Source organism: Ictalurus furcatus, chromosome 22 (genome assembly GCF_023375685.1).
Source record: "Ictalurus furcatus strain D&B chromosome 22, Billie_1.0, whole genome shotgun sequence".
In the NCBI taxonomy this organism is placed as follows: domain Eukaryota; kingdom Metazoa; phylum Chordata; class Actinopteri; order Siluriformes; family Ictaluridae; genus Ictalurus; species Ictalurus furcatus.
In genome coordinates, this window is record NC_071276.1 from 16524792 (window position 1) to 16547703 (window position 22912).

The 22912-nt window shown below is 38.4% G+C and overlaps 3 protein-coding genes across 4 annotated transcripts; all 3 read right to left on the minus strand.

The window, feature by feature from the left end:
- Nucleotides 1-554: 554 nt before the first annotated feature.
- On the minus strand, nucleotides 555-13568 carry tctn2 (tectonic family member 2). Of its 2 annotated transcripts, none has more exons than XM_053610280.1 (18): nucleotides 12395-13568; nucleotides 10240-10353; nucleotides 8530-8603; nucleotides 7977-8172; nucleotides 7786-7886; nucleotides 7372-7571; nucleotides 7149-7269; nucleotides 6923-7061; nucleotides 6475-6549; nucleotides 6253-6375; nucleotides 5485-5559; nucleotides 5313-5402; nucleotides 4449-4566; nucleotides 3865-3968; nucleotides 3395-3542; nucleotides 3157-3300; nucleotides 1261-1349; nucleotides 555-1078 (listed from the first exon to the last, which is right to left on the minus strand). In XM_053610280.1, exons 1-18 carry the CDS (start codon nucleotides 12489-12491, stop codon nucleotides 957-959), a joined length of 2130 nt encoding a protein of 709 aa, XP_053466255.1. In that variant the 5' UTR covers nucleotides 12492-13568; the 3' UTR covers nucleotides 555-956. The 2 variants fall into 2 exon arrangements, with proteins under 2 accessions (XP_053466255.1, XP_053466254.1); XM_053610279.1 differs by having other exon boundaries at nucleotides 6253-6378; nucleotides 12395-13567.
- Nucleotides 13569-14688: 1120 nt separating this feature from the next.
- Nucleotides 14689-16825, minus strand: ccl19a.1 (chemokine (C-C motif) ligand 19a, tandem duplicate 1). The gene is made up of 4 exons (XM_053610282.1): nucleotides 16601-16825; nucleotides 16289-16412; nucleotides 15789-15891; nucleotides 14689-15426 (listed from the first exon to the last, which is right to left on the minus strand). Exons 1-4 carry the CDS (start codon nucleotides 16674-16676, stop codon nucleotides 15397-15399), a joined length of 333 nt encoding a protein of 110 aa, XP_053466257.1. The 5' UTR covers nucleotides 16677-16825; the 3' UTR covers nucleotides 14689-15396.
- Nucleotides 16826-19497: 2672 nt separating this feature from the next.
- Nucleotides 19498-20893, minus strand: ccl19a.2 (chemokine (C-C motif) ligand 19a, tandem duplicate 2). The gene is made up of 4 exons (XM_053610281.1): nucleotides 20731-20893; nucleotides 20175-20295; nucleotides 19953-20065; nucleotides 19498-19850 (listed from the first exon to the last, which is right to left on the minus strand). The coding sequence occupies exons 1-4, from the start codon at nucleotides 20822-20824 to the stop codon at nucleotides 19840-19842; spliced, it is 339 nt and encodes a 112-aa protein (XP_053466256.1). The 5' UTR covers nucleotides 20825-20893; the 3' UTR covers nucleotides 19498-19839.
- Between the last annotated feature and the right edge of the window lie 2019 nt (nucleotides 20894-22912).

Consider the following 22912-nt stretch of genomic DNA (forward strand, 5'->3'; position numbering starts at 1 on the left):
ATTGTGTCCAGTGTTTGCTTTTGTACTATTGCACTGTAAATAACATGCTACAGTAACAAACAAACAAACAACAAATGTATCTTTGCACCCTGTAACTGAACACTAACATTATGAGAGCAGCCATCTTGGACAAAGAGAACCCATTGTTCCCCCGCAGTGCAATCCCAAGGATTGAAGGTGGAAGTATTTAGACGAAGTGGTGCAGTCGATAACAAAGTTCCACTTTGACCTTTAACTGTGTAAATATTTTACATTAATTATTTAAAAGATGACATTTCAAAGCTCTTACAATGTTTGTATATGAATACATGGAAACCATGGGTACGCATACTTCAATTACTTGTTTGCTATATTAGTTGTTGAGCTACAGTGTAAAATTAGAGTAAACTTTTTCCCCCTTCATTCATTCATCTTTCCTAACCACTTTACCTCATCCAGCGGCCTATCCTGGGAACACTGGTCACCAGGCGGGAATACACACTGGATGGGATGCCAGTTCATTGCAGAAGACGTAAACATCAGATACCAAACATGTATTGGCTAATCAATTAGACTGAACAAGTAAAAGTGTGTCAATTTTATTTAGAAAAAAGACAAGTACAAAAAAAATTCTATACAAATCTACTCCACAATAAAATCTGTACAACATAGCACAATAAATATTAATAACAAATATGTATTATCTTACAGTGGCTTTTCAAATAGACTTAAAAAGAAAGCTTGCAAAATAAAAACATGTGCAAAACAATGATGTTGGTGTAGTTAATCAAAAATAGCAAAATTACATTCCTGAGAAAAACCCTCATGACTGCAGTATGACTCCATACTAAATCAGTTGATTAATAATCGTCTTTTGCCCCCACCATAAACGTACTTTATCAGTGATCACTCACTCACTCTCTCTCTCATTCTCTCTCACACTCTCTCTCTCACACTCTCTCTCTCACACTCTCTCTCTAGAGTGAGCTATTGTTCCATGCCTGTCTGATTTGTCTCCAAGGTGTTCCTAAGACAGATGCGGCGATAAAAAAGAAGACAAGGAGGAGTCCTTTAGCCAGAGCCTGAGAATATGGCTCACCTGCCAGCAAAAACACACATGCGCGCACACACACACACACACACACACAATATTATTAATAATAATAATATTAGTAACAATATTTAAAATATATATTTCTGATAATATTTAACCACCAAACACATGAAATAAACATTATATGACATGTATTAGACTCTGTATGCCACTGTATGAGGTCTCACCAGTGTAATAAGGTGTGAGGGGGAAGGCAAGCTCAGGCCAGCACACATCATTCCTGTCACAGTCAAACTCTGTAAAGTTAATGCGAAACCTGAAGTGGAGAAATAACAGAAGAAAATGACTGCAGATTATTTGTTTACTCTGTATATTATAATGAATATTCAATAGTTGACATTTACCTTAGACTCATCCACAAAGTGAGGAACTAAGGCACAAAATGACTTAAACCATTCCAGATGTCACGTAAGGACTCCAGAGGTGATTATTTTATTAGAAGTGCACATTGTGGAATGCTTTATTCTGCTTATGCCATACAAACATTCATATTTAAACTTGTTAGAAAAAAAAAAACATACTCTTAAAAAAATACATTTATAGGTCACATTTAATGCTGTGGAATATGATTACACCATGGTCTGTCTGAATACTTGATTCGGATCGGCTGGAAGGTGGGCATTCAAACCGTTGAATGCACGGGTAGTTCTATATATGTGCATAAATATGACCTAGAACATAATCAGTCCTAAAAGTAGACAAAGAGAACCCAATTAAACAAATGAGACAAAATAGTATACTTGGTCATTTATTTATTGAGGAAAATGATCCAATATTACATATCTGTGAGTGGCAAAAGTATGTGAACATCTAGGGTTAGCAGTTTATTACTGCTCTTCAAAAAGATCACACTGGCAAGCCAGGAGGCTATTGGGAAAATGTTTTGTGGATGTATGAGACCAAAATAGAACTTTGTGGTTTAAATGAGAAGCGTTATGTTTGGAGAAAGGAAAACACTGCATTCCAGCATGAGAACCTTATCCCGTCTGTGAAACGTGGTGGTGGTAGTACCGTGGTTTGGGCCTGTTTTGCTGTAATCGGTCCAGGACGGCTTGCCATCATTGATTTAAACAAACATTCTTCTTACAGAAATCTTGATCATAAATCTTAATCATACAAAGAGAACAATACACATCAACCTGAATTACTTGTTACTATAGAAACGATAATGTATTAGAACAAATACATTAATACTAATGATTATATACCCCTGATTTGCCTTTCAGTCAGCATTACAATTATAGGAAACTAACTGACACCTTCTGACCTACCAGCATTAGGAATTCAATAGCACTATGGTTTAAAACAAAATATATATATATATTTGTATGATTATGTAAGACAGCTTTGGAGAACTGGATTAGGTCTGAAATTCCAGGAAGAGAGGAAGCTGACTCAGCAGTGCTGTGAGGCTCCATGTGCAGGAGTGTGCACCGAAGTAATTACAGCGATCAAGTTCCAAGCAAACAAAGTCCAATACAGTAATCGAGAAACGTTCCACAGCTGCTACTCCAAAAGGCTCAGACGGACAAAGGCAGAGAGATAATCCAAAGACAGTGAAGAGCAACCAGCCCTGGGGTAATCAATTACATCTCAAAACCTACACACTGAGTGGACAGATATCTAAATAGACTAAAAGGTGTGTTTGAAACAAATGGGAGTTGCAGTGTGATGTCTTGTTGCCTAATGCTGTCTCATCAGGCACTGAACTTTTTTTTAACAGGTACTATGAAGGTATCTGTTTAAAAAAATAAAAAGCAACTCTTTTCCACCATACAGTACATCTCACCTCACTAAATTACCCATGATCCCGCATTTTGTCACTATAAAAAAGTGCTAAATTAAGTTATCCTTCTAGTCCATATACAAAGCAAGCCAAGATGGGATATATAGGTGGTCAGAGACACGATGGATCCGGAGTCTTCCTATACTTTAAATCATTCTCCACGGTATAAATTCCAATACTTGATATTTTCAGTTAGCTAAAGGAGAAAAAAATCTTTCAAGCATTCAAGTTGCAGAGTTCAGTGCATTCTCTTAACCTGTGAATGTTTCTGACTCACCTGGACATGGGGGATTGTGTACCGATGGGAGCCTCGGTAAAGGTCACAGAAGAGGTCACAGGGAAAGTCTGTGTCAGGTCTGGGGTCACGCAGATGGTTCCCTGACCTGCATCACACTCTAAACTCCACGTAGACGCCTTAAAACTAAACGAAGAAGAAATCTGATTCAGTGGATTCATCTTAAACATAGCGGTGAAGTAGGAACAGGAACAGTAAAGATGAAGAAGCATTGACCTACTTTAACTCCACAGCCTGGATCGTTTTTTGTGGTACCCCGCCTATGGTTCCCATGACAACGCTTCGAATGTGAATGTGTAGGTGAGCTGGAACGCCAGAGCACACGCCCCCGGAGCCCCCCGCTGTCTGATTAGTGTTCTGTACTACAGCTTGAAGACATGGGAGACATTTTACAACATAACAACCTATTTCAAATAGTAAAACATCTTGCTGGCAAGTTCATACATACCTTGATTTTGAGTCAAACTCTATAAAACCGTATTGAACTAATACTTTAAAATGCAATAGCAAATAAAACAAACACTGACTCATTAATATGTTTTTTAATGGCAATTAATTCACAATTGAAATATATACTAAATGGTATAGCTCACAGGAAAGATTTCATTAGAAATCCAGATCGTTTGCAAAGTCATTCGAGCATTTTCTCACAGTAAATTGTATCAATCAACAGGTTTTTCAGTTACTCACTAGTGATGCGGGTCCAGCTGGTCACTGTGGAGAAATCTGGCTTTCCTGTTCTGGAAACCAATGTAGCAGGGACTAAAGCAGCCAACGTGGAGCGGACAGTTTCTCTGAAATAAGAAACAAGGTTGAGACACAATGCTGTAACTTACTAACATGTCAAAGCAGATTAAATGAGATTTGTACAGTTTTTATTAAATGTAATCAATAATTCAAGACATGTTTGGTGTCCAGGATTCTCTTTAGTTTTGCTATAAGGCTAATGTGCAATGGAAGTCTATCGCACCAAAAATTCTTGCAGTAAATACAATTTCCACCTTCAAACTTTGGGAGATATTTTGTAAAATGAGCACCAAGTGAAGGTGTCTGGCTGTCCAAGATGGCTGCCTCCATAATGGTGCCGTTGTCAGCTACACACTGAAGGTTTGATCATGTTTACAAAACGGTACACTGTCCAAAATCAAGTGTTAGCAATCCTGTGTGAAATCCTACGATAAAACTCTTTAGCTGATCAAATACATTCAGCAGAGGGTTAGGGTTAGATCACCAGACTATTCTTTGTAGGACAGTATGTGGATTATAGCACTCACCTGAGCTTGCTGCACTGGTTGAGATTAAGCAAACTTACAGGCATCAGACACCCAGACGTTGAGTTTATTCCATAGAGAACTGGTCTCAGGTCAGCAGAGGAGCACAGGCCATCTCTCACTGCATGTAAGACAGAAGTCAGAGTTGGACAAATGAATAGCCTGGACACCTGGGTGGGACAAGCAGATTTTGTGTCCGGGATTTTAGTTTTATATTCATAGTTGCCCAGCGAACAAGTAGATTCAACAACAAGAAAAGGAAAGACTACTCCTTATTGAATTGAGCAAAATGTAGCTACGTTTAAACTTAACGTGCCTTGTGGTGGTGGGACACACCTCAACAGATTAGCTATAACAGTTTAACACTACTTGTTCCAAATATCACCATCTGAAACACAACACGAACTGCCTACAGCATGACAGTTGGGAGAACATTTTTTTACTACAGAGATGAATTAGTGTGCACACTGAGGAAACCAAGCAAAACAAAGCTGAGAGCCATGCCATGCAGTGCACACAATATGCACCTGACTCGGGCCGTGAGGACAAAACATCACATCTCCTAATCGACACGTTGGCCAACAATTTCGTTTCTATTAGTCTGCACTTAACAACCGAACGAACTAGCTTGCCATATGTCATTACACTATGCGAGCCATCACTTTTCAGCTTAGGCAACCGAAATAGCACACTGGTGTTTCTCCTTCTTGGTGGGCAAGCAACTAAAATTTTTGAAAGTTGTGAGGGTAAAGTTTCTTTACTTATTATTTTATGAATAACCATGTGTTGTAATAAAGAGTTGGAGCAGATCCTGTACATACTATAGCTGTTTTCAGGAAAGGTTTTATGTAACACTTGTGATGTTACCTCCTTGCCAGAGTCTGATTGGTGTTCTCCCTACAGCTCCTGTAGCATCATCCGAAACTCCACCGATCACAGGCCTTCCCACCTGATAACCTAAAAAAAAACAAATCAAAAGTAAGCCAGACCTACTTATACTCCTTCCTGGACCATTTAAGAGCTGAAAATGTAGTTCGACCTGGGTTGCCTGAGTTAGGCTGAGCTGTGATATTTCCATTCACAAACACTGCAGAGTATCGGGTCGTCAGCATCACTGAGAATGAGAAGGTTCAAGTTTATTCAATTCAGTTTATTTGTATAGTGCTTTTTACAATGGACATTGTCACAAAGAAGCTTTACAGAAATATATACATTTTGGATCTAAATTTTAAATTGATAAATTTATCAAAGTGTACAACATGGCTGAACTGATTCCCACTGTGCTGTAGAACACTAAAACGGTCATTATTATATTTTATAATCTTATAATACTTCAATTCTTGAGGTTTACGAAAACTACAGTTGGTTGTGAATGTTTGCACAACATTAGGACAGTTGGAAACTGTAGTACAGCTGGAATGTTTTATACAACATTAGGACAAAATGAAGAAACCAATTATATTTCACTTATAGTAAAACGCAATGAGGCATTTACTGTATTTTATTAATTATCCTAAGTAAGAGAAATGGGCAGACTATTTTAAACAATTTGCAGTGGAAAAAAAAAATAATAATAATAAAAACGTCAACAAAATTTCAGTTCAACATTTGTATCTGGGCTTATGAGTGTGAAAAACATTCTCTTATAACTGTAATATATAATTACCTCTAACCTTGTTTATATCCTCTGATGGCTGTGGTTAAAATTTTGAAAACAGCCGGCCAGTAGAAGGTGTCAAACAGTTTGGCTTCACTGCTGTCATGTTACTCAGCATAAATATAGTTAGACGTGCAAACACACTCTCACCTCCAGAACTGAAGGTGATGTTTCCAATGCGGCGGATCACACTGATGGCTGTAATGCCGTTCCCCTTCCACTGAAACGTATAACTTAAAGATAGAACCACATTCACACACAACTGTGTCTCAGCTGCTAAAAAGAGACAGAGGAGAAGGAGAGTTCATACAAAGACGAGGACCAAATACAGGCAAAGAGCACATGATGGAGTGGAGATTCTAAATAACTGACCGGGATTAGCAGGACTTGATAAGAAAAGGCTGAGGTCTGTGATCACTTCATCCACGATGGCTACTGTGACTACTCCTACACATATGAACACACATGAAACTTAATATATGTTTCAGATGCTTCAAAATGAAGTTCTAAGACTTTCAAACACTCCATAAAAATATGATTTTAACACTAAGAAGACATTTGTAACCAATGATTAAGCTTACATTTTTCTGCCCATCTCAAATGGGTTTTTTTTCTTTTTGGATTTTCCCCACATTTTTTCTCTAATTCCCACCCACCATCCTAATTGAAGAGGTCTTCTTTCTTCTAGAACTGTCTACTTTTTATCGGTGATAATCATTTTAACAGTAACATGTTTAAAAAAAAAAAAAAAAAAAAAAAAAAAAAAGAATGGGCAGAATTTGAACTTGACAATCCTGACTCAGAACAGTGAGAAACTCACCTCCTTGTTCATCTCTCACTGCTACGCTGAGCTCAACTGGTGTAGCAGGGCAGGACTGCAGAGTTCTCACACACACGGCCTCAAAGTTCTGCAGGAATGCTACCGGAGCCTTCTCAATGCACTGCCCCAGCAAGGACACCTGCACACAGAGGTACACCAAACATGAGTCTTGTTAAGTAGTTGATCAGACAGCATGTGAATATGAACCATATTCTGTTTAGATCACCTGTGGGATGGTGAAGTACTGGTTGTCTGTGGTGAAGATTGGCGCCCCCTGGCGGTAATTTGTAGGAGGTACAGGCGCTGCCACCTGTTGAGTCTGGAAAGACAGAGTGGGCTTCGGAGTGCTGGAGGAGCGTTCAGATACACACATAAGCACACATTCAGTAAATCAGAAATAGAGTAAATCTAATTACAAAGAGAGATTTAAAAAAAAAAAAATCACCTACACAGTAGTGCCATCATAGAAAAGCCCAAGGAACGGGTTGTTCTCCGAAGGAGAGGTGACGCAGAGAAAAGGGAACCAATCAGGAGTATTTTCAGCCGACTGAGCGGAGCAGACATAATCAGGAAGAGGAGAGACAATTCCTCCAAATGGTCCAGGTAGACACTGACCCGCAAAAAGCCACAACAGCTCTGGGGCACAATCCTGTAGGAACGAAATAAGCATGGACAAGCACACCTTATGCTCACAGGTGACAACACGTTATCAAACACTGCACCAGACATGATTGAAATGCTTGGTGCATTTAAATGTTTTCATATTTTTTATATGGATGCCCAACTCCAGTTCCAGACAATCAAAGCTTCTGCATTACTGTATCAAACTGTATTAGAAATCAAATTTGGACATGTTTATTTACCGGGTCACAGCAGCATCGCACGTCACACGATTTCGCCGTCAGGTCACACGGACACTGACCAAGAGGCTGGAACACTTGATTAGGAATCACAGTTTTATTCTCTACAAGAACAGGAGGAGTAAATACACACCACTGATATGGTTATAATCACACAATGCAGAAAAGGAAACAGTCCAGAAGAGTTCACGGACCTGACACAGGGCCAGTGGGAAGCAGCTGGGCGTAGATCTGAGCCTGCACGATGAGAGTGGCCTGGGGAACATTGCCCAGACATGCACACACCCTGACGGTCTCTCTCACACACAGCGGCTGGACACAGCAGTCTGTCTCATTCGCGCTGGCACACAGCTGTAGACTCCGGTTCAGACTCACACGCACCAGGCTGCTCTGTTACAGGAGAAGACACACCGCTGTTTAATGGAGACGCCGCGCCATACAGGGTTGGGATTAGTTTACGAGCTGCAAGGACGAAAGGTTTGTATCGACCGCACTAAATCGGGTGGAAAATTTCAGAAGCAAGACGGACTGAATGTGTCTTAGTGTGAGAATATTTAACATGTTTCATCCTTTATATGTAGATCACATGGCAATCCAAAATGTACTAATTTTCCCCAGGAGGTCTCCCATCCAGGTACTGGCCAGGCTCAACCCTGCTTAACTTCAGTGGGAAACCAGGTGAGAACTGCAGGGTGATGTGGCTCTGGGAACATCATTTAAGAAGCTTCATAAACAGCAAATACGCACCTTTCCCATCATCTCTTGTGACACAGTCCATTGACTGAGACTGGACGGCTCGCAGGAGGCCGGAGGGAGGCGTCCTATCAGACAGAAAAAGCAAAATATACATATATAGCAGTGGAACTATGGCTGGAGTCTGGTTTATAGTTTGTGATAAAATATGTGTATGGATCATAACTCATGATCAGACAACCCCAACTCCGAAAACGTTGGGACAGTATGGAAAATGCTAATAAAAACAAAGATCAAATGTACTATGACTTGTATTTAAACAAAAAATGTATAAAGACAATGTATTTGATGTTTTACCTAATCAACTGCATAGTTTTTGGAAGATTCAAATTGGTGCATGCAACACGTTCCAAAAAAGTTGGGACGTGGGCAATTTAGAACTAATAGCGATGTGACAAGTTGAAGTAAGATGATGTGAAAAAGGTGAGGTAATTGTCTAATCATAGTATATAAGGAGCCTCTAAAAAAAGGCCTAGTCCTTTAAGATCAAGGACGGGTTGAGGCTCGCCGATCTGCCAACTGATGAGTCAGCGAATAATCCAACACTGTTGAGAACAACATTCCCCAAAGACAAATCAGTAGGATTTGGGACATTTCACCTTCTACAGAGCACAATATAATTAAAAGATTCAAGGAATCCGGTCAAATCTCGGTGTGTAAAGGGCAAGGCCGAAAACCACTTCTGAATGTGCGTGGATCTCCAATCCCTCAGACGTCACTGTCTTAAAACCCGTCATGGGTCTGTAATGGATCTCCTGACATGGGCTCAGGAATACTTTGGTAAACCTTTGTCAGTCAACACCATTCGCCGCTGCATCCACAGATACAAGTTAAGGCTTTACTATACAAAGCAGAAGACATACATCAACACTGTCCAGAAGCTCCACCAACTTCTCTGGGCTCGGTCTCATCTGAGATGGACAGTAGCACAGTGGAATCGTGTTTTGTGGTCCAACGAGTCGACATTTCAAATTTTTGGACAGAACAGCCGTCGTGTTCTCCGGGCCAAAGAGGAAAAGGCTGTTATCAGCGTCAGGTCCAAAATCCAGCGTCTGTCATGGTATGGGGGTGTGTTAGTGTCCATGGCAGGGGTAACTTGCACATCTGTGAGGACATCATTAATGCACAAAGATATGTACACATTTTCTAGCAACATACGCTGCCATCCAGAGCACGACAATGCCAAATCACACTCTGCCCGGATTACAAGCGCATGGTTGTGTAAGCAGAGAGTGTGGGTGCTAGCACGGCCTGCCTGCAGTCCTGTCCTGTCTCCGATTGAGAATATGTGGTGTATTATGAAGCACAAAATAAGGTAACAAAGACCCCGTACAGTTGCGCAGCTGATGAAATGCATAATGGATGAATGGGGGGAAATTCCACTTGCTGAACTTAACCAACTGGTGTCTTCACTCAACGCCCAAACACTTAATAAGTGTTATTAAAAGAAAAGGTGATGTTACACCGGGGTAAACAGTTGACTGTCACAACTTTTTTGGTGTGTTGCAGTCATCAGATTTTAAATGAGTGTATATGTTCAAAAATAAATTAAATTCACAAAGTAAAACATAGAATAATGTATTAATAATTTTAATAATGTGTTTTCAATATAGTACAGAGTGAAATGAATTTCCAAATGACTTGTTTTTTGTTTTTTTTTGCATTTTCCATACTGTCCCATCTGTTTCAGAATTAGGGTTGTACCTGTAGCATTGGATGGTTTGACGCTGCTGATGGTCAGAGACACGTTCATCACGTTTCCAACCAGAAAGGCAGACGCTCTTGGGCCAGATACAACCTGGACTGAAGGAAGAAACACTGAAAATGACAAGCAAAGAAAAATATTAGATGTGTGCTTTCCCTCATTCAAATGAATCTCAATCTGAAATAGAAAAGCCCAAACTGAATTAATCTATTCTGCAGAGACTAAGAACTGTGTGCTTTTTTTTTTGCTAGTTTGACATTTCCTCCTTATTTAATGTGTAAAAATTGAACAATTCAAACTATTTCAGTTATACTGCCACTTTAAAACATTTCAGACGTAAGTTTTATTCAGATTGTTCTGTTAGTGACGTAGAGATGGTCCAGAAAGTTCTCTTCTGTGTAGAAACACCCATTCAGGGTTTAGCTCCACATCACGACCTGTGCTCTGGCTCTGGATCCACCGTGACCCTGACCAGGATAAAGCTCTAACTGAAGATGACTGAATGAATGAACAAATGAATGAGAAATTCTGTAAGATTAGTTCTGAGGGTTGATATGTAGCTGGATGTTTGTGTTTAAGTGCTCTGGGCTTAGATTCTGAGACAGGTTGTTTATCATGATGTAACTACGCTAGCTTGAGGCATCTGCCTCTTTAGTTTTTAGCTAACAAGATGTTACTTCAATGTATAATCAGCATGTTTTAAGAACTTTTTTGTTTTGCTTTTTACCTTTCCTCAGATTCGGAAGAAGTGCAAAAGTAACCAGGCCTTTTGTGTCACAGCTCCGAGATTGCAGAACAACTTACCCTATTTCATTAAGGCATTCCCCACTGTAAACAGTTTTAAATCCAATATAAAAACATTTCTATTTCCCTAGGCATTTGAAGGTCCTTAACATATGTAATATTGGATCTTCTGTTTTTGTCCAGTCTTTGATCTGTGGTTTTTGAATTTTAATGGTTTACTTCTCTTTTGATTTACTTATATTTAGCTGAGATGATGTACAGTGCTTTGGCGGGACCCTGATTGTCTTTAACATGTGCTCTAAAAATAAAGCTGACTTGATTATATATATAATGTTATTTTATATGATCATGTTATTGCTAAATGTTTGTTGTTAAACCTAGTCTGGTATCGTCATGTTTATTTTAATGATAATGAGCCTTTATTGATCACATATACATATGCACAGTGAAATTCTTTTCTTCGCATACCGTCAGAGCACAGGGTCAACCATGATACAGCGCCCCTGGAGCAGAGAGGGTTAAGGGCCTTGCTCAAGGGCCCAACAGTGGCAGCTTGTCAATGCTGGGGTTTAAACCCCCAACCTTCTGCTCAGTAACCCAGAGCCTTAACCACCAAGCCACCAGTATTATCAGTATGCTATTACTATATGTTATTATTTAACAATTTTATCATGCAAATCCCCTTGTTCTGGACAAGCATGTGATTTTTTTTATTTTTGTCCCATTGTACATTAACTTTAGCCTACATCTTACTCCTTTCCCTAAAATTAGGTTCAATCAAATGATCAGCAGTGCAGGCATACTTGTATTTGCTAATCATTTCTACTGTTGAGTTTTTGTGAAAATCATTTGTAGTTGCATTTCTTCATACACTTCCATATTATATTTATATATATATATATATATATATATATATATATATATATATATATATATATATATATATATAAAAAATAGTGCATTTATCTTGTAAGTAGGGAGCCTTCTGGGATTGAGCCATGTCTTTAGAGTTAATGCTCAGATATTCACCTTCCTAGCTATCTTTAGCTACCTAAAAGTAAAGCATAAGACGAAATGTTAAATATACACATATATAATGATTAATTAGCAGGTGATACTGCATATTAATATATCAATCAATTAGTACAAAGAGTAGCTGAGGATCTTAAAGCAAAGTGTTATAGCTGGCTCCATCCCAAATGGCTGCCTATAGGACACATGATGCACTGAATAGTCTTTAGAGTTCATGCTTGTGTAGTGAACTTAAATAGAAAGAATAGGGCCATTTGAAACACAACCCAAAGCGTTCAAGGTTCCTTGGCAACGAGACACATTTGTCGCCCACTTCACTAACATAACTAATCTGACCGTAATAATAATAATAATAACACTACATGAAACGCAGCTTACCGACATCACATCTAGCATCTTCTTTTAAAAGCAAAGCGAAGAAGATCAACGTCTGAGACAAAAAATCCAAACAGAGTCTCAGTCGTGTTTTCAGCATTGTTTAGTAAAAAGGGGTTTGGAGATTTATGTTCTTCTTTGAAACTATTACCAGCAGCGAGACAAACAGCGGTGTGCGTCAGCGCCACCTGGTGTCTTCTTCTTCTTCTTCTTGTTTCATTGGCGGTTGGCAAACCAACTTAAGGTGCATTACCGCCACCTACTGGACTGGACTGTGGGCAGCAGATTGGCAATAAATAAATAAATTAATTAATTAAATTGGCACCCTGTCCAGGTTCCCCGTGACCCTGAAGGAAGGATAAGTGTTATAGAAGATGGATGGATGGATAAATAAATAAATAAATAATAATAATAATAATAATAATAATAATAATACCAATAACAATAACAATAATGCATAAATAAACAAAAATAAAGAAATAAATAACTATATACTAGATATTCATACTAGATTAATAGTCTCTCACTTATCCCAGTATTTTTTAGATAGTTTATTAGGGGGCGGCTCATTTTCCCAGATGTTTTCCCCAGCAAGTTCTCTAGTGTCATGTTTTGCTTTCCAGTTTGCATCTCTAGCTCAGTTCTTTCCTTCTCATATCTTTTGCAGTCTAACAGAATGTGTTTTACCGTCTCATGTGTACTGAAGTGTGTGCAGAGTCCAGTGGGGTGTTTTCCCATTCTGTTAATGCTAGGTTTAAGCCAGAATAATCTATTCTAAGATGCGTAATTATCATCTCTTCCTTTGGGTTCCTGCCCTGCCTCACACTCAAGCCTAGTTATTTTTGTATAATATATAGGTGTTGTCCGGTGTCAGCTGTGTCCCAGTATTCCTGCCATATTTTATGTGTGTGTTTCTTTATAATGCTTTTGATCTCTGCTCTACTTAATGGTACTTGTATATCAACTGTTCCATGTTTATCGATCTTTTTGCCAGTACATCCACAGTTTCATTTCCTTCTACACCTACATGTACAGGTTCAGTCCCCTACCATGGAGTATGAGAAGCAGATAAAGTATTTGGTAAACAATGTCTTGTCTCCATGATGTTTTCCCAGACTGTATATTTGATAGTGTAGATAGACTGTCAGAAGCTATAGCGACCTTTTGGTTCTGATTATTTTTTTCCAACCACTCCAGTGCCAATAGGACTCCTAATATTTTTTACAGTGTACACTGATAAATGATTGGTTGCTCTTTTTTTGGACTGCTACTTCATAATGAGGAACGAAAAAAGCTGCGCCAGTTCGGCCTGTCTCAGGCTGTTTTGACCCATCTGTATATGAGTAATTTATCCTGATACTGGTCCATATAGTTTTTAATTATTATCCCCTGTGGTGCTATTGTAGATTTCTCTTTTAATATTTGTTGTAATCTTGTATCTACAGATGGTTTTATGAATCTCCAGGGTGGTACAGTTGGTATCACCACAATGGGGCTTACTTGTAGGTGACTGAGACCTGCATTTTGTGCCTTTGCATTTCCTAACCATCCGAATCTGTTAAAGTTAGTCCTATAAAACTCTGAGCATTCTTGTAATATTGGCTTTCATGGGGTGAAACCTGCTATGCCCTTGTAGATTTATCCAATATGCCATCATGATCTTAACCCTCCTGATCTCATCTCTCCTGTCTCAACCTGTTATGCAGTCACTGGTGATGATTTAAATGCTCTAGTACAGATCTGGAGTGTTTGTGCTTGTTCCACATCAAGCTTTTTAAGATTTTATTGTGATGACGACATATATGCTAGGCAACCATAATCAAAGGCGGCCCTCATAAGAGCCTGATAGATATTTATGAGCGATGCCCTACTTGCTCCCCAGTCTCGCCCTGACAGACATCTCAGGACATTATTCATCTTTTTACATTTGTTCTTAATTTTATCAATATGCGGACACCAGGTCAGCTTCTCATCAAAAAGCACTCCTAAAAATCTCACAGCCTTGACCTGTTCAAGATCTAGCCCATATCATTTAAGTGGTACTGTTTTATGACGTTTAGAAAAACATATAACTTGTGATTTTGAAATTGATCCCCATTCATTTGCCCACTGTTCTACTTTCGCCACCTGGTGTCCTGGAGGATGAACGCTATTACAGTTCTGCAACGCTACTCACTTAATTCATTATATATTTAATATATAGATTCATGATATTAATATACAGTATACGATATATGAATAGTGCTTTTAATAATATTTATTTATCCAAAAAAATGAGCATACAGTTATGCAAACAATACGTTTGTAACTAAAATAACGTTTATTTTGTGATTATCTGTGATTTCATAACAGTCCATGATATTTCAGTACGACAAGGATGTTAATTAAATGATAAAAATAAATACAAATGACCATTAGACAAAGATACATAAACAACCTTTAAAACTTAAATAAATTTTTTAGCCGAAAATACACAGGACATCATTAACAATAAGGCTAAAAGTAAGCTTTTTCAAGAAAACTATCTTCTTCATACAGTTACACAGTTGTTGGACAGAAACAAAACCAAAAAATAAAATGGACATTAATTTCCTTCTGCTTTGTATTTTATTTCATTTAGTTTGTAACAAGTTAATGTGAAAGTCACAGAGCTGAGAAATGCCCTAATCTTGTTTTTAATCACATAATCATTTCTTGATTGACTTATAATTAAAGCAACAGATTCCATTTCATCACAGTTTAATAGAACGTTGTCAAAGTATTTTTAAAAAGCTTATAGGTAGTAAAATAAAGCACTTGAAGTAATATAAAGGTGCAGATGCATTACAATGCAGAGAAAAAGGTCATTTAAATTGCATGCTATCACAGGAAACATTGTAGAATTAAAATTTAGCTGTTTAGCTGCCATGATCTCTAAAACTTCCAGCTTTATTCACCAGATCACGTGTGTGTGTGTGTGTGTGTGTGTGTGTGTGTGTGTGTGTGTGTGTGTTCTTCCAAGCAGTCTAGGGTTTTATGCCTTGACAGATATCATCCTGCAAAATCAAAACAGAGAAAGAGAAGAGAAATAGCTGAGAATCTGTTTGTGGTTTGTGGTTTTAAGTGTAGTGGTTTCTCAATGCAAGTAGTTGAGTCAGATTAGCACCAGCGCAAATTAAACCCAAGATGTAATTCATTCAACAAATGAATTGCCACTCTGAGCTGATGATAATGTGTGTTTTTATATTAACACGAATTATAAAAACTAACAATTCATATTTGTATTTCCCTAGAATGAAACAAATACAAACGTTACCATAACTACACACAATAAAAAAATATATATATATATTCATGACTATGATAAGCAAAAGCTACAATCTCTTATACATATATCACTTCAAATGAACTTATATACCTTGTTTTTCTTCACTGGCCTCTCGTCCACTTTTTTCATCAGCTCTCTGACCCAGTCGGCTTCAGAGGGAGCGCAAAGATCCCGGCCTTTTCGAGTTCGGAAGCTGAAAGTACAAACACAAATTATCAAAATTTACTCCTGCTTCCATGACTGGAATGGCAGAAGCACTCATTAAGATTCACTCTCATTAAAGGTGCAGTCAGTGATTTTGGTCAACTCAAAATTCAAACACATACATCATTGTTCCCTCCAATACATGTGCTTAGACTAAAGACCTAAATGATTACGCAAGAGGCAGAGCTTTCTGAATCGAGACGAGTCTTTGTACTAACTTGCTGCACATTGGTTGTCCACTCATTTGTTTTTCTCCCATTTATAGCATGACAATGGAAGCCACAGAGCATGGAGTTTCATGAGAATGTTTAGAATATTTGCAAAGATGTACTGATTTTAGAATCACTGAGCAAAACTTTAAATGTCAATGTCCCTGGGATACTCACACAACGGCATCAATGAGGCAGCCATCACCTTTGCGCTGCTCGTGGTAGCAGGCGACAATGCGTTTTGGGATGCGATGATGGCTAACCTTCAAACAGCAGTCCAGTGCTTGCTCTCCAAGAGACACTAAATGATAGAGAGGAACATACAGAGATTAGGAAGATTTGTCTGAATGAAGGGAAAGAAATGTCCAGAATGCTCTAGCAAAATTGGCAATTGCAATATGCATATTACAGTCTAGGTTTGCCATGCAGTCAAAACACACACACACACACACACACACACACACACATACTTCATTCATCTTAACTTACCATCCACGCTGATGCTCATGATGACTGCAGTGATCCATACACCCACACACAGACTAATAAAGCCACAGCGAGCCATTGTGGTCAGAGGATGAGAGTTACACACGTCCTGTTTCTGTGCCAATATCAGATGCCGCTGTTGCTTTTAAGGATGTTAAATCTCCTCCTTCTCACTCTCTCTCCCACTCGCTCTCTCTCTATCTTCCTCCTTCTGTTGCATTTCTGCTGCAACCATTTTATAGTAAAGCTTTAACTTTCGTTTTTAGGACCAGTTCCTCCCTCCCAACCTGCTTTCAGTCAAATGTGGGGATTCCCAGGCCTTCCTAGAGTAAAGGTCAGTCCTTGACCTTTTAAAAAGCATACATGCAAACACTAAACTTTGAATAATTCCCGTCTCTCTATCTCTGGCTCATACACACACACATACACACACACAGACACACATACATAACTACCCATACAAACAGACATATATACTGTGCATGTACATGGCTCATTGATGCACGTGAGGAGCAAAGGCTAGTCTGTCTGGTCCAGTCCCACAGAAGAGCGTCTGTAGCACAAATTGGTGAAGAAGTTAATGCTGGTAATGATAGAAAGGTGTCAGACCACACAGTGCATCACACATCACACAGTGCACAGCCCATGCTGACCCCTGTCCACCGTCAAAAGCACATACAATGGGCATATAACCATCAGAACATGGACCAATGGAAGAAGGTGGTTTCAAAAATGGTTCAGGAACGGTTTGAGGAACATGACAATGAGTTGAAGGTGTTGACGTGGCCTCCAAATTCCCCAAATTTCAATTTCATTGATCATCTGTGGGATATGCTGGACAAACAAATCCGATCCACAGAGGCCCCACCTCGCAACGTACAGCACTTAAAGGATCTGTTGGTAACGTCTTGGTGTCAGGTACCACAGCACACCTACAGAAGTGTTGTAGAGTCCATGCCTCACATAAAATAGTTATAAAATAGGGTGTGTTTTGTCTATTTTATGCAATTATCCTATCATCTAATATATAAAATATAAAGATCTGTATTAATCATCTGCAGTGAGGACTTATTGAGGACATGCTTGCTTTGGAAAAGATAGTGTGTTACATTACAATAAAATGTTTTTTTTGTTTGCAGAATAAATGTTCTAAATTCTGTGCCAGTTTCACATTTTCTCACATCAGTGGTGGTCCTGTCTGGATTTGTACGATCACTGTTTTCCCACATTCAGCTGGAGCCACTCCAGTGGCAATGCTTTTGTTTTTTTCATACAAGGCTGCTGCTTAAAGTCCAGACTATCTGACTGTCTGGACTATTTGGACCTTAAGCAACAGCCTTACATTTCATACAAGGCTGCTGCTTAAGGTCCAGACTATCTGACTGTCTGGACTATTTGGACCTTAAGCAGCAGCCTTACATGAAAAAAATGAAAGCATTGCCACTGGAGTGGCTCCAGCCGAATTTAGGAAAACAATGATAGAATCTGTAAATATCACTCACTATCTTGGTTTCACTGTAATGGTAATGAAATCAGCGGCCTCAATCTTTACTTGTATCTTATTCTTTGTTAACTTCGGGGATTTCACAGATGAGCCAACGTGCTTATCTATTGTGTTGAGCATGAGGGTGTGTGAGTGCAATATAATTGTCGCACACTTGCTAAAACCATGTGCACAATACATGAGTAATAATAAATGCAAAATATTGCTTGTTAAGTCTACTGGGTCCACATTAATATACAATCAAAGTAGGAGATATAGCAAATATTATATCACAATACTTGACAATGTTTTTAAAACACTACAATACTATAATAACATATATAAAAGGAATAAACTAGGACAGAGCATGATGTTATAGGAAAATAATCAATGACAGAGTGCTGTGATGTGGCCTGACACAAAGTGGAGTTACTGTCAGCACCAGGAAATTGGTTATTTTGCAATAACGGCACATCTTGAAGTGTTTTATTCCTTTTATGCCACAGCAGTTTGCCAACAGTAACATTTTTTATTTATTATTTTGACTAACACGTCATACTTTTTACATTACATTTATAAAAAGTTGTGTGCCATCCAAAAAATAAGTTAGTTTCCATGATTGCTTACATTATAACAGCTATAAACCGTCATTGCCTCACCAACTAATCTTTTTTCTCACTTGACGTTATTAAGACAAAAAACAAATGCAGCTTGTCAAGTTACAGGGAAACCGGCAAGCTCTCTGTCCCATGTAGGAAAAATTAGAGTTACAGCTTTACCTTTTACTGTTACTCTTAGTCTTACATAAAAAAGCATTGAAATGAAGGACAACCTGGACAGAGTGTGTACGCATTGCAGAAAACAATCCCACACACACTCACACACCCATTACAGACAATTTAGAGATGCCAAACAGCCCATGCACATGTCTTTGGACTGGGGGAGGAAACCAGAGGATCTGGAGAAAATCCCCAAAGCCCGGAGAGAACATGCAATCTCTGTGTACACATGATGGAAGCGGGAATAAAACCCCCAACCCCAGGGGTGCGAGGCAAATGTGCTAAACACTAAGCCACTATTCCCCCCAGTCAAGAAAAACAGCAGTATTACATTTACAAACCTGTAAAAACCAACATGAGCTCAATATACTTACCATGAAGGAAAAATAATGTTTGGTTCAATAATATTTTACGACCAGCTGTGAGTAACTATAGAGTCAGACAGTATATTATATATATATGTTATAAATGTACTGACAATACATGTGACATCTCAGGAAAAGTATCATTTAAAAGAATAATTTATCACAATATCAATCCTTATACCCCATATTATATTATATATTATATCATATATCCTATATCAATATCTATCAGTATCGATATTAGACTGATCAGAAATGCAACAAACACAGGTATTATTTACTAAAATGAGTTTTATTTGAATTCACTCTTCTTAAAATAGCCATGCATACATCGTACATATTCATAAAAAAAAAACAAAAAACAACCAATTCACCAGTAGATTTAATGTGTATAAAACAGTATTGACACATGCACACAGATTCACACATGCACCATGGCACTTTTTTTTGTATGAGAAGCATAACACAAGAGCATGTGCATGATTTCTGAAATGTTCAAACTAGATGAAAAATAAGACAGATACAAAGGCGAAGTAGCTTATTAACATCATAAAAGCTGTCACAGAAAATCCAGGCGTGATGAGCCGACAGGCCTGGACATATTCACCTGGTCTTTCACTGAGCTCCTAAACAAAGAGAAAGAGTAAATCAGTAAAGACAGGATAAAATGAACCTCTATACAGCTCTATAACTGTGATAATTACGTAGATATTTATATAGTTCGTTACCTTTGCTCTTGCCATTACGGTTGTCCATATATTCAACAAGCTTCATCACCCATGGATATCTCAGGTCATTTGCAGGTGGAGAGCACAGCTTCCTGTTCTTCTTTGTGATGAACCTAAATGACAGGGAAAGAAAGGTATTTAAAAGGTTTGGTGTTAATGAGGTTGCTGAAAGATGGAGACTATATTTGACTATACTATTATATTCTTCTATAAAATACTTACACAGTAGCTGGAATGGGGCAACCACTGTCTGTGTTTTGGATGATGTAGGATTCAACAATGCGGCGTGGAACGAAAGTGTCGCTGGTGGACAGGCAGCAGTCAGCGGCGTTATTGGAGAATGCTAGAAGAAAGAGAGACAACTCATTGTGACAATGATAGTGATAGATAACCAATGCAAAAATAGATCATCTGTAATTCAGCATATATAATGATATGAACTGAAGAACTGGAGAGGATTTCTTTGCATGCTTCTGCTGCATATATTTTTCATTTACAGGAAATCTGGTCATTTGGAAGAAAATGGAAAGACCCCTTGTGAGTAGAAAAATGAATGATAGCATTCATAGCTCACACACTGTAGAAAGTTCAGACTGCACACAATAGGCATGCAGTTTTAAAAGACTTTAGTTCCGGCGGTCATTGACCCTGATCCTACGCCACAGTGATACAAGATGGATGAATGACCTATATCCTTTTCGTTCTGAAGTAACAGAAACAGCAATAGATCTGCATGCATGTGCATGTGCATGGGTTTTACCTTGTGTATGAGTCTTACCTTGTGCATTGTTCCACAGAAGTGCAGTGAAGACCAGAAGAGCAACTGCTGCATTCGACATGCTTGCGTCTGTGTTCTTCAGCTTTCTGAGCATCAGATGGAAACGTGTAGTACCTTCCTGAAGGTGTGTGCACAGGTACCATAACACAGCTATATTTATACACCTGCAGAACCTATTGCCTGCAAGCAGCATCAACTTTCACTTTCATTATCTCGTAAACTCATCAATTCAGAAGGTACCGTCACTCTCCGCCTCTCCAACTGCTTTTCCAAATGCTTCCCGTCACATCTCCCCCACCCTTTCTTTTACTGTTTGACCAAGTCTCACGCTCTCAATAAAGGCTTCTTTTTTTTGGTCATGTGAATGGAGGCATCATTTTGTAATGCTTTCCAAATGCTTTATGAATTCAGATCCAAGCACAAGAAGGCATGGTTTGTTTCAGCTCTGCGCAAAATCCAAGCACGGTTCAAATAGGCTGTATTGTGCAATTATTTCTAACCATGGAAGTTTTCACTTCTCTGTTGTTTGTTGATAAATTGTTGGTATGTCCACCATTGCATGAAAGACACAATTATTGCTGTGAGAACAAGTACAGTTAGATTCTCAGGAAAAGAATATGAAAAAGGAAATACATTCCTAAGAAGTGTTTCTGCTTCCCTTTCTTTTTGCACTGACAAGCACTTTAATGCTAATCTCAGCAGCAATTTCTTCTTTTTCTTTACATTCTTTAGAAATTCCAGCTTCCTCTCTGTTTAATTTGCACCATTTAGCCAACATCTGGAGACAGTTTAAAGCCTCTGCTTTGGCCAAACGGTTGCAAGGTAGCCTTGATTATCTTTGTCATTATCTTGATCTATGATCAGCCCCCACATCCAGTACCTGACATCATGTCACTTCTGGCATCAGGACAAGGGTGTGTGTTTCCAAGAAGATTGTGCCACAGAGCCAAAACACTGTTACAGAGCAGTGGCACTTCAGAGCAGTGCCACCGGTGAAGCTGTGAATAGAAATGCCCATGACTTCTACCCATCTTAGCCCTGTAGAAGACATGAAAAGTTCATTCGCATCATCCACATGATCAGATGGATTCCTCAACTGAAGATTGATAAAGCATGCATTTTTTTTTTCACGTGTAAACATAGGTTTAGAGAACATAAGGTGAGATGATTAGTGTAGAGCATGGTCAAATGAAGCAGACTAAGTAGACCAACCTGTACAGTTACATTTGAGTAGCAAATTAGTATTAGTATGTTTGCTTCTTGTACATTTTGTTCATAATTGTTGAGTGTATTGTCCACACAATACACACAACCGGGTTCTCCGGTTCCTTCCAACAACAGGTGGATTGCCTACTCTAAATTTCCCCTGGGTGTGGATGGATAGGTTCCAAATGTACCATAATCCAGAACTGGATAAAGCAGGTACTGAAGCTGAATGAATGAATATATGAATGGATGAATGAATAAATGAGTTAAGTCAAGTGGCTTTTATTTTATTTCAATCACAAAACAACATCCCTCCAGGGCCATGGTGCTACATAAAACAGCACACTAACTACGTTAGACGACACAGAACTAAATAAGACCTGCACATTTCTACATAAAGTGTACATGCACACGTGTGCCAACAACACAAGACTGTACAGTATGAACAAATGAACATAAATGTAAAGAATACTATTTTAAAAATGAATAAATAAATGAAGATGTAAACGATAAAGATGTGCAGTTCATTCTGTTTGTAATGTTAAGGTTGTAAAATATCTGATCCCATTACCAGCCAAAGAACAACCAATGATTACAATGCTTGTTTTTGCTTATATAAATATATATATATATATATATATATATATATATATATATATATATATATATATATATATATATATATATTACTCTAAGGTGCAAATAATGCGCCTACTGTAATGCACCAGTTGGTATTATTTCTATGAAAGAATTCTTGGAAGAAATGCAGTTCTGCTGTTTTGACATAACAAATCTATTTTGAAGTGTAATTTTAGTCCAATTTGGCTGTTGTGCGAAGAGAAAACATGAACTTGCTAGGGAATCCTGCTAATTAGAAAGCAAGTTTAAAAGCCATAAATCATAAATGGAGTGGAGACATGAGACATAATTTTTCACCTATCCAAGTAGTTTTATGTGTGTTGTGTGACATTTGACA